Consider the following 12,648-nt stretch of genomic DNA (forward strand, 5'->3'; position numbering starts at 1 on the left):
GAGAGAAATATTATAGTAGCAGTGAGAGAGGGGTATTAGCTACGTCAACAAAAATAGGACTGATACGGTACTGGTGACCGTAGAGTGACATGCCTGGGCAACCTCAGTGACCGTATTTTAAGCTTTCCTAAATACAGTGATGGAAATGAACCCTAGGGTTAAGTTTAAGTATCGTAGATGTAATTTACTCGTCATCTTTCCTCATTGTTTTCGTGAAGCAAACTCAGTTGCTCATGAGGTAGCAAAGTTTAGTTTCTATAATAAAGTTCAGGACAGTTGGACTAATGAACCTTCTAAGTTCTTAGTTAGCCAATTAATGAATGATGTAATTATTTTTGAGTTTAATAAAGCTAGCCATGATGGTCTTTTTAAAAAAAACAGACCTGACTAGTGTTACAAAACAAGGGCGCTGCTAGATTAGATTTGCTGATACTCATTTTGGTGGTTTGATGCACAGAACTTAAAAAAAGTTAAACTGTAATCAAATTTCAAATTTCAAGCAGGGGTCATGTCTTTTATGAATACATCCATTCAGCTCAACGAAACAGCCTGCATTTCAGTATTTCACTCCCTAGGGTCCAGAGTACAGCCTGGAGTGAATCTCTGGAAGTGACATGATTCACCCTATGCCAGCTTGACGAGCTTCTTGCCGACATTCTGGCCGCGGTAGAGCGCGACGAAGGCCGACGGGACGCTCTCCAGCCGGTCGGAGACGTCCTCGATGACATGGACCTTGCCCTCCTCGATCCAGCCGCCGATGATGGCGGTGAACTCGTGGAACTTGGTGATGAAGTCCCAGGCGAAGAAGCCCCGGAGGGTGATGCGCTTGTAGATCACCTCCAGCAGGTCCGGCACGGCGCGCCGCCCGGGGTCGGTGTACTCGGCGATGACGCCGCAGACGGCCACCCGGCCGTAGGTGTTCATGTTGGCCAGAGCCGCCTCCAGCATCTCGCCGCCGACGTTCTCGAAGTAGATGTCGATGCCGTCGGGGAAGTGCCGCTTGAGCGCCGCCTTCAGGTCCGGCTCCTCCCTGTAGTTGAAGGCGTCGTCGAAGCCCAGTTTGTCCTTGAGCAGGTCCACCTTGGCCTGCGTGCCGGCGCAGCCGACGACGCGGCAGCCGGCGAGCTTGGCGAACTGGCCGACCAGGCTGCCGACGGAGCCCGACGCCGCCGACACGAACACCGTCTCGCCCACCTTCGGCTTGCACACCTCGTAGAACCCGCCGTACGCCGTCATGCCGCTCGTCCCCAGCGCGCCCAGCTGGTAGGACAGGGGGAAGCCGGAGGAGGCGTCGACCTTGGACATGAGCATGCTGGTTTCCGGCCGGAACACGCTGTGCTCCTCCCAGGCGAGCATGCCGGCGACCACGTCGCCTTCCTTGTACTCCTCGCACGCCGACGCCACCACCTCGCCGACTCCGTACGACGCGATCCTCTACACGCATTGACAACCGGAGGAAAAGGAAAACGTGAGCAAGAAAGAGATCACGGCCGGCTCGCCGCTGGTCGGTGGTGGACCGATCGCTGACTAAATTACCTCGCCGGGCACGATGACGTCGACGGAGTGGTGGGAAGCGCTCTGGCGCTTCATGCGGTTGAGCTGGTAGGGGTCGATGGAGACGTACATGTTCCGGACCAGGACCTCGCCGGACTCGGGCGTCCACCGCACCGTCTCCGCCTTCACCTCGAAGTCGTCCACCGACGGGGAGCCCTCGACGTGGTGCCTGACGGCGACGTACCGGTTCTCCACCTCCATGATCGATAGATCGGCCGATGCAAACGCACCCGGGAAGAAGGGACAATAATGTGTGTGATCGGCAAGAACAAGTGGTCGGTGTATATATATTCAAAAAGCTTCGTTGGCGGGGTGTTGGGGATAATACAATGTTTGGATGCCGTTCGTTGAGCCCGAGGACGAGGACAAAAATGTTAGAGGATGCTGTGGTGGGGGTTTTGCAGATGCTTTCCTAGGAAATTTGGACGCATCCATCGGACCATCACTATTCTGTATAAAATTGTAAAACCAACGAATCGAACATACTACAACTGGACCATATGTAGGACAAAAACACGTGAGAACAACTAGGAATTAATCCGATGTGACATGGGAGCTTTGGAGCCAAGGGTAAATTCTATAAGGAACTGGACTATATCTGAACCTTCTTCCTTTGGGTAATGTCGCAAGAATGATGTCTTGTAATTCGGCCTTTGGCCTAGTTTCCTGAAGAAGAAAAAAATCTATAAGCAACTGGACTATATCCATACAAGAACCATGGGTAATTCTTGGGGGAGGAAACAACACGGATTCTCGCCTACAACACCTCGAATGGCCCGGGCCCAGGTTTCCGCTACAGCGCATCAAAGCGCACAGTACACCACAACGTGTCCGTGCTTTTATCTTGTTTAGAAAGTAGTGTAGTGTAAAAAACGCTCTTATATTGTGGGACGAAGGAAGTACTAGATCTTTGTCCGTGCGTTACAACGGGTGTAAATATTCTATAGCACTCGCTTCATCCTCATATAAGTGTCTTAACTTTGCACTAACTTTAATACGAAGATGTAGTGAAGTTATGACATTTATTTTGGAACGGAGGGAGTATATTGGTGTGATGGTTAAATAGTTGATTACCGTTTGGAATAAGTGGTTAGCTATCTCAAAAACAATCAACAACTCAAAAAAATCATGCATGTGATTTGATTTTATATGGTGATCACTCATTAAGAACTTATTGTCTTGCCAAAGAGAACATAATTTTATTTGATAAGTCAATAAAAGATGAGAGGGGAGGGGGAATGTTCGACTAAGGACGAGGTGGAGGACAGAACCTTAAGTTCTTTTTAAGTAGAAGAGATTTCTAGATACATGTATTCCAAAATTTAATGTACTTAATTTTTATAAAAAATCATAAATTTTAAAACCATTATACAATGTTAAAGTTTGGTTAGCATAATTTTTTTTAAATACTGATAGCATTAAAAAATTGTGACATTTAGAAAAATCATGTGTTTGAAACAAATGTACGTGACTTTTTCTAAAAATAATTATACAATGTAAAAAAATGTTCTTGTAATTAAAAATGTACATTACATACATTACACTTTTAAAAATGCTCATGTGATTCAAAAATATGTGTGTGATATTAAAAAACGTTTATACAATGTAAAAAATGCTCACGTAGTTTAAAACAACGTTTTGCAAATTTAGAAAAATGTGTGTTACTTTGTTAGAAAATGCTCAGGAGTATCAAAAATAGGTCTGTCCCATTTTAAAAAGTTTGTACATTGTAAAAATAATAATATGTGCATAGTTAATTAAAATGTTTCTTATCATTCAAAAATATATATTTTCACGTATATTTGAAAAATGCTTAAAACATTTTCAATTTTTTGAAATATGAATTTGAACAATGTTAATCATGTATTTGAAATTTTTTAACGTGTATCAGACAAATGTTTTAGATATATAAGAAAAATGTACAAGTGTATTAAAAAAGTAGACATATAATGAAAAAAGGAAGGGTAGAAAAAAACTAATGAAACCTGAAGAGAAAGGAAAAAAACCCGCCAAGGATTCTAAAATCAGTCTAACCCGGTCATAAAAGCTGCCAAAACCGTTCTACTGGGCTATCCCACAAAGGAGAGCCACAATACCATATATTAAATAAAATTATCCCGCACAAGGACTTATGTACAAGAATGAGAAATTACAAACAAGTCCTCGAAGAAATAATTTTCATCTTCTATCGACATCCATCGACGACGTGCCGTGAACAGAGCTCATTGCCGCCTGTGGGCATCTGTCTTACTAATTAATCTTGTTGATACCCAAGAGATTGTAGAAGCAATGACCGAGAAGTCGTTAATGTAGACCAGAAGACGCATGTGACTGCAATTTGGAAAAATCGTCGTCCCAGAGAAGATAGCATCGAGGAGGGCCAGACGACAATACCAACTCCAAGGGAGGAGGGAGACACAAACCTGACAAGTTCTCCGATGAAGTTGTATTTAGTTAAGCTTCATTGGACAAAGTTGTATGTGGTAAGCTTCATTGGACGTAGATAGAACCGGAGATCAAAAACACGTTGCAACCTTGTCCCCACTGCAAATGTTGTCGTCGTGGACAAATGCTAACCATGCCAGACCTAATTTCTAGCGACCGACATCGTCGTCCGACTCGTCGACGCCCCTACAAGGAAGTGCACCGATATGGGGATAATTGAGGATCCATTATGCCCATCACCGTCACATCCCCAACTTCACCGATGACGGGTAGCTCAAAACACCTACAAGACACAAAGTGAACACGCAGATACAAGGCCCTCCCACCCTCCCACCGCTGTAGTGGCTCGCGGGGAGCAAGGTAACCCGTGGCAGAAAGCAGTTGCCTCCTGATCACCTTTAGCCTGCTAGCCCTAAACCACAATTCATATGTGGTAAAACCATGTAATCCTACAACATTTTTTTGTTTCCTTTGGTTTTCGTCCATATTTGTGCGGATTTTTTTAGCCATTTCATAAAATGAAACAAATGACATTTTTTGTAAATCATAAAAAATTCAAATAAGTAGTGCTTCAAGGCGACTGATACAAGTAACTGAGAAAGAAAGGGGCTCTTGGGAGCAGCCCCTATCTCACACAAGCGCCCTTATCCTTTCCTACCTATCTTTGATAATCTTTTATACTTTTATATTCTAGGATGAATGTTTTTAGTCCTTTCTCACTTTATTTGCCCATGTCTTCTTCTACCCTGAATCAGTGAAGAGGGCATGGAGCTACTCGTGATACCGCGCATTCAAAATCGATATCAAGAAAATTGTAAAGCTTGTATTGGCTGATTTGCCGCCTTAAGTAACAGAATCTCTCTTTACCCCACAAAAAATATATAAAAAACTCTTTGTATTGTGTTGCACATCATGCTTGAGCAGATCTCAGACTCTAAGTGCTCATGTGAATGATTCAACTCACATGGTGTGTGTTCATCAATCTAATGATCGTACTTGCCATTTTTGTGCATTGCAATCATGATTCGGAAAACCTTTTTTACTAGAAGTTGTCCAAGAACGAGGCACATGATATCTAACTTGGTTGCTCGGCCAACAATAGTTGTCACCTGGCCGCTACTGGGAAGGGTAAGGAGAATCACGCGAGGCCAGCTGATGGATCTGGGAATTCTACTTGTGCTCTTTTTATCTTCACCATACTTGTGCTTAAACAATCTCTCTAACATATGTTACTATTAGTTCCTTCTTGGTTGGCAAAACAATTAAGTTTTGATATTATCATTTCATGCTCGATAGACATGAGACTTTTCTAGTTCTTCGAACTACATCAATTAGGTCTTTAGAGCATCTATAACTGGACGCCCCATATCCACCCCAATGCCATGTCGGCCTGTCCGAACAGAAAAAGCCATTGAACTGGACCGGACAAATCTAGCACAAACATCTGGATTGATCGGCAACCCCCATACCCGGCCCATATGTGTCGTGGAATTGTCACGACAGATGTCCTTTAGTGTCAGGACTTAGTCGCGAGGCCAATGCATCTATATGGTAGCTTGAGAGGGATTGAGCGGAATCGAGAGACGCAACATAAAACAAGGATTTAGACAGCTTCGGGCCTTGAGAAACATCATCCGGTAATAACCCTATATGCTATTTGTGGCTAGGTCTCATTATGATCATGAGGGAGTCGCCGATAAGCCGGATCTCCTAGTTATGTCTAGCCTAGAGATTATTTCTTCTTAACTTGTCCCTCTTTGGGGAGCCCTGCCCCTCCTTATATAAGTTGAAGGGGCGGCTTACATGTAGAGTCCTAGTAGGATTAGAACTAACTTATTCTCTATTACAAGTCGGATACAAGTACGTGTCTTGCTTCCTTGTAAAGGAAATATTCCTCATGCCTTTCGTCTTAAGCCGACCCACAATAACATGAGCTGGCCCACTGGGTCTTGGGCCTTTATCATTCGTCTGACCTGCATGGGCCATCATTAAGTCGCCAGGCTCGTGAGTCGTCACACCAGTGAACCGCCAGACCCGTGAGTCGCCAATCCTCCGGCGGGTTACGATGAAGCGCCAAGTCCGGCCAGGTCATACTTCCGGACGGGTCATACCGCGGGGTATATCCCCGACATTAGCCCCCAGTTTAATTTAGATTTATCCATGTTAAACTGACCCTGTAAAAGAAACACAAGAACAAACTTGATAGGTTGTGCTCCGGGTTAAATATTTTCCTGAACCGGCACCTGATCATCTTTAAGTCCTTGTCATTTTCTCCTGGATGCATACTCAAAGATCTTATAGAAAATCTCTTTTAACAGATATGTCCAAACCTTGCCAATGCAAAAATCTAGATACTTCTTTTGAGAAATCCGGGTCAATAGGCCAGCTTCAGAATCAATTTGCTGACATTGGTCTCTTGTAGAGAAATATTGTAAGAAATAATCCACTTGAATCGGTTTCCAAAGTGCCGGCTTAAAAGATATTGGCCTTGAAATACTCATCTGACTTTTAGCCGGCTTGTAGAACTAGCCGGTTTATCATTGCCAAAATATACAGTTTGTAAATATTGATAGCACCGGGTCATGATTGTTGTCAATGTAGGGTCATAATTATTGATGACGTCGAGCTATGATTGTTCCAGACATCGGATCATAATGATTGGGGATGCCGGGTCAATCTGATTTGCTCAAAACTGAGAATTCGAAAGTATTTCTCCTTATATCCGTGTTACCTGTAGCCCCCAAGTGCCGGGTTGTCATGCTTGCAGCAACCTGGGACTTGTAATTGCTCGATGCCCATAAAAATTTCAATCAGTGTAGCCCCCAAGGGCCGGCTTAGTAAGATAATACTGAGCTGGGACTTTATATATACTTCATTGACAATAATATCATATGATGTAACCCCAACATGGGGCTTGAACCCACGTCCACAAGGTTAAGAGCCTTGTGCTTTATCAACTAAGCAGTGGATCCTTCAATATAATGGACTGAGGCTTGTGTACCTTGAATTTTTGACAGGAGCAATTGGTAGCCCCCAAGGGCCGGCTCATTACAATGGGATGAGTCGGGTCTTCAATAATTTAATCAAAAAATGACTTTACATTAGTCCCCAAGTGTCATGTTGCATGCTGGCAATGACATGAGACTTGCATATTTGATGTAATCTCAACTTGAATAATGTAGCCCCCAAGTGCCGGGTTGTAAGCCTCAGCGACTCGGGACTATTCCTTCCATTGTAGAATAAATTATGTCCATTGATAAAATAATATCCATTGTGCTGAAGCGACTTTGAAAACCTCAATCCTAATATTGGTTATTGATAACCATAAAAACCCAGCCATGTTGGCTATTAAAGATTTGAATAATATAATCCGGTTTAAAAACCGGTTCCTGTGATATTGAATCGTACTGCCGGTTTAGGATACCTGTGCAGTAAGGGTGATAACCCAATCTTTAAAAGCCAAAACTTCCAAATGTTTGTGATTGTCATATATGGCGACTTATCGTCAAAAGTCGAGTCGGGTTAATAGAAACAACACATATATACTTCGGATATGAGCAAAAAGGTCTCAAGACAAAACCAAAGATTGTTTGCAAAAACTTAAACCAAATAAAAATTGAGGTTTCTGATTCGAATACGATCAGTAAACCGTTCCAAAGGGGTTAAGCTAGGATTCGAATACGATCATGTAGCCCTCAATGGCTTTGGCGTTGCGCCGATTAAGAGGGTACCGATAGCTATGTTCTCTTTGGTTCGAATACGACCTATGTTTGAACAGGAAGCCCCCAAATGACCTTGAGAGGTTTTTAATGACCCTGATTCGAATACGATCCAAGTCGTACCCAAAAGGGGTTAAGCTATGATTCAAATACGATCAAGAAGCCCCCTGATGAGTTTGGCAGTGTGCCGATCAAGAGGGTACCGATAGCTATATTCTCTTTGGTTCAAATACGACCTATGTTTGAACAGGAAGCCCTCAAGTGACCATAATAAGATAAGTCGTAAGGCAGGATACACATGTTTGAACCGCGCATCATGGCAGCAAGTTCTCTTTTGGCAACCCTTAATTTGTTTGAGAACTCGAATTTGCGAGAGATTAATTTTTTTGAAACCGGAAATTCTTAAACCGGATATTGAGAGCTTCAAAGCTCTGTAAGAGACAAATTTACCTTGAGCCGGATGTTTGAACCGGATTTGAGAGCTTCAAAGCTTTGCGGGAGAAAGATGTCTCTTAAGACGGATTCTAAACCGGAATATTTATTTTGAACCGGCAATTTCCTGTGGCATTTAAATTTTCATCAATATGGCGGTAGCCTCCAGAACCAGGTTATTATTCCCTCCAATGACCCGGAGTTCCCGAGTCATGTTATTATAGCCTCCGAGTCTCAAGACGACTCAAGGAGTTGTCTTGAGATTCTCCATATTTGACCATGATATAAACCGGTAAGAGTCAGTCAATAGCTCAGTCATATAACTTGTCCTGCATTGGAGAACTTGCAAGCCAGAGTAATTGCTCTTTTAAAGAAAAGCAGCATATAATATAAAAATATACTGGATGGATTTCACCTGATATGTTAGGCCAGAAAATATCCACCGCGGAGTTGATGATCACCACGATGAAGCTGAAATCAATCATGGGCGAGTCAGCCACATAAGCAGACAGATGAATCGGCCGTGGCGTTGTAAGCCGGCACGGACGGGCGAGTCGGCCGTAGGTTGATGTAGACCGGACTGCAGGGGTCGGCGGCCTGTGCGCGCTTTATTGGGTAATTCACGAGGTCCTGACGAGTTGATGCAGGCTGGACCGTGGGAACGGCGGCTTGTACGCATGTCTGTCAAACAGCGTGGCATGGACGAATGCTAGTGCATGCACTCCGTATCCGAGGCATAAAAATTTGTCCTATGTAAAAATATTACAGGGCAGAGCAATTGTTCTTTGACAAAAAACAATAAGTGTTTAATAGATAAACTTTAGATGGATATCACCTGATGTTTGTGAACGACAGATGATCTGTGCGTAAAGTCTGTTTAGTCAACCCGGCACTTTGGATAGGCTGGACCGCAGAGCGGACAGTAAAACGACCGCAACATCAAAGGCAGCTCGGAGAGATGAGTCGTCACGGTGTTGTAAACCGGTGCAGACAGACGAGTCAACCGCAGGCATGGTAAGCCGGGTCGGACGAGCAAGTTGTCCTCCTCGTTGTAAGCCAATGCGGACGCGTGAACCGGCCACGAGAGTCGTCCATGATGTTGTAAGCCGATACGGTCGTGAGAGACGACCAAGGCATGGTAAGTCGGTGCGGTTCATATCCGTGGTATAATGCCACTTTGTAATGAATAATTCTCCTGCATATAAGAAACACCGTAGAGCAGAGTAATTGTGCTCAGAGTAATTAAAGTATACTAAGAAAATATATAGAAGAAATAACACCTGATTTATTTTTTAGATGCATGTGGGCGCGACCATTAGCACGCAGCTGGTCTCCACATATGTGTATTCCATCCAATTTACGCAAACTAATCTCCAAAGAAAATGAACCCAATACAGAGTACCAGCACTAGTCACGTTGGTTTATTCCTTAGATCTCTGCGGCCTGATTAGACATCAATCAGCACCAGCCTTCGTCGGCACGTGTCCAACGTAGTGGAGTGAAACCAGCGAATGGACAGATCTGGTGATAGCAGCTGGTGGTTTTAGTGCTGCAGGGCAGCAAAACGATGACCCGGAAAATTGTTGGAAGCGACGCAATAAAAAACGCCAGTAAAAACACTTGAGCTGAATAGATCTGCAAGTATAAAATATCACGAGCAGACAACATATGTTTTGTATAATGCTAATTTAATACGTAGAGTAATTTAACGGAGACGAGTGCATCTGATTGCATCCGTAGGCAGCGACTTTGAATACTCTCATTACTTCTTCACGGTTATTTTTTCTTTTTCCTCGGGGGATGAGATGTATGCCTTGTTGAGGTAGGTAGTAGCAACAACAGTCACGCACAGGCGATCCTCGTGCCACTGTCTTCCGGCCGATTCGCCGGTGACCGCTGACCTCGTGTACCAAGGCCACATATATTGATGCGGCCCGCCTCAAGCTCTTGAAGGGCCGGGTCAGCAGCAGCGGAGGCGAGCTGAGCCTGGGGACTACTGGGCGAGGGCGAGAGCGAGGCCAGCCACGCAGGCGGGCGACTCAATACCGCGGCAACACACCGCAGAGGTGGAGGCGATCTGATGCGGGAGCGAATCAACGGCCTGGTGACCGGTCGTGGGATCGAATCCTGCTGGCCGGTTTCAAGAAGCGAGGTGAGCCGTCCCATGTCGAGATACTAGGCGAAACCGAGTCCGTCTCATACGTCCTCCAGGTTGTAGATCCCCAACCCCTTTTTTTTCAACAGCGACGAGGCAAGGTGACTCGGAAGTGGCTTACTCAATCATGGCACGCTGAAACCTTCCTCTGATGTCTTCACGTGATGGATAGGATTGTCATCTTTGTTCTGATTAGAGCTGCTGTGCTAGAAGTAGCAGTAGTACTACTCCAAAAATAGACCTCGTAAAACATGCAACTAGTAGCACTGGTCCTTGACCGTGATTTTTCCGTGAGTGCAGCAATATCAATGATCAATCCAATTTTCTTGGGAGCTGCTCCCGTCGCTGCTTGTTGCCTTTGTTTATCCAGCGAGTACCAAAGAGTCTGGCAGACACGGCTAACTTTGCTAGATCAGATATCATCTCGGTTTGTACGGCAACCGCTGCAACAGGTGTTGACATGTCTTCTGATTTGACGGATTGTCAAGTCATGTCCGCCGCACAGAACACAACCCTAGTTTTCTATTCAATCTTCTATACACTGCTGCTGAAAACCGCCGTATAAACTTTGTACTGCCAATTCCAAAGTTACTCTCTCCGTCCGTGAATAAGTGTACATCTAACTTTTGTTCTAAGTCAAAGCTTTAAAATTTTGACCAATTTTATAGAAAAAAGTAACAACATTTATGACACTAAATTAGTATCACTAGATTCGTTTGAAATGTATTATCCTAATATACCAATTTGATGTCATATATACTACTACTTTTTTCTAAAAAGTTAGTCAAAATTATAAAAGTTTGACTTAGGACAAATGATAGAAGTACATTTATTTATGAACGGAGGGAGTAATTATGATCCTGACTGCAGAACAATGAATTTGCTGGTTTTACTCAATTTTATACAGTGCTGCTGAAAACTTCTTCAATCTTGATTGATGATCTTCGTAGTTGATATTAATTCTTCCACGCCGGCTCTTGCTGATTCGGCGGGTCGCAGCTTCTCGATCCCAGAAAAAGATCCCTTCAAGAACTCAACACCATCGTGCGCATGTCCCATGGTGGGCGCCAACTGTCGTGGAATTGTCACGGCAGATGTCCTTTAGTGTCAGGACTTAGTCGCGAGACTAACGCATCTATGTGGTAGCTTGAGAGGGGTTGAGCGAAATCGAGAGACGCAACATAAGATAAGGATTTAGACAGCTTCGGCCCCCGGGAAACATCATTCGGTAATAACCTACATGCTGTTTGTGGCTAAGTCTCATTATGATCATGAGGGAGTCGCCGATAAGCCGGCTCTCCTACTTGTGTCTAGCCTAGAGATTATTTATTCTTAACTTGTCCCTCTTTGGGGAGCCCTGCCCCTTCTTATATAAGTTGAAGGGGCGGCTTACATGTAGAGTCCTAGTAGGATTAGAACTAACTTATTCTCTATTACAAGTCGGATACAAGTACGGGTCTTGCTTCCTTGTAAAGAAAATATTCCTCATGCCTTCCGTCTTAAGCCGGCCCACAATAACATGAGCCGGCCTACTGGGTCTTGGGCCTTTGTCATCCGTCTGACCTGCATGGGCCATCATCAAGTCGCCAGGCTCATGAGTCGTCACACCAGTGAACCGCCAGACCTGTGAGTCGCCAATCCTCCGGCGGGTTACGATGAATCGCCAAGTCTGGCCGGGTCATACCACGGGGTATATCCCCGACAATATGCGAGGTAGATATGAGGAGGTCCGGATGCGTTCGCCACTTATAACTGACCGCAAGGGCCCGTGCCAAATTGCTTGAAGTCGCCCCTCCTTGCTTGACCTATCATGTCCCTCTTCTCTTTTTGGACTCCTCCATACAACCGCCACCGTAGCTCCACGTTCTGTCGTCGTCCTTAACCCACAACGTCGCCGCAAGAGGCCCCAACCCATAAGCCGTCGACCATGCCGCCACCGGAAGCCGTCCCGATTCATCCAATTCCTCCGGATATACGCCTCACGCTTTGTGTCTTCGATGAAATGCGGAGCAGTTTTTTATTCTTTAGGTATTTGTAGGGCCATCGATGGATTTTTCATGGAATGATGACTATGGAAACATGGACCTTGACGAATTCATATATAATGAGTTTATCAGTTCGTTAGATACAGACGACGAAGATGTTGAAATCATGATGATGATGAGCATCCAAGAAGAAATGGAGAAGGAAGAGGGGCACATCCTGAACTTCAAGGGTTCGATAAAGGGTCGGAGATATCCCCCGAGATAGGATCACCGGCCCACAGCTTCTGTACACGGACTACTTCACAATGAACCCAACATACCACGATGATTTCTTTCGGCATCGACTCCGGATGAACAA

The 12,648-nt window shown here is 44.6% G+C and overlaps 1 protein-coding gene across 1 annotated transcript; it reads right to left on the reverse strand.

The window, feature by feature from the left end:
* Positions 1-470: 470 nt before the first annotated feature.
* LOC123152176 (NADP-dependent alkenal double bond reductase P2) lies at positions 471-1,800 on the reverse strand. Its single transcript, XM_044571794.1, has 2 exons — positions 1,537-1,800; positions 471-1,434 (listed from the first exon to the last, which is right to left on the reverse strand). Exons 1-2 carry the CDS (start codon positions 1,753-1,755, stop codon positions 625-627), a joined length of 1,029 nt encoding a protein of 342 aa, XP_044427729.1. The 5' UTR covers positions 1,756-1,800; the 3' UTR covers positions 471-624.
* Between the last annotated feature and the right edge of the window lie 10,848 nt (positions 1,801-12,648).

This window comes from Triticum aestivum, chromosome 7A, assembly GCF_018294505.1.
Source record: "Triticum aestivum cultivar Chinese Spring chromosome 7A, IWGSC CS RefSeq v2.1, whole genome shotgun sequence".
In the NCBI taxonomy this organism is placed as follows: domain Eukaryota; kingdom Viridiplantae; phylum Streptophyta; class Magnoliopsida; order Poales; family Poaceae; genus Triticum; species Triticum aestivum.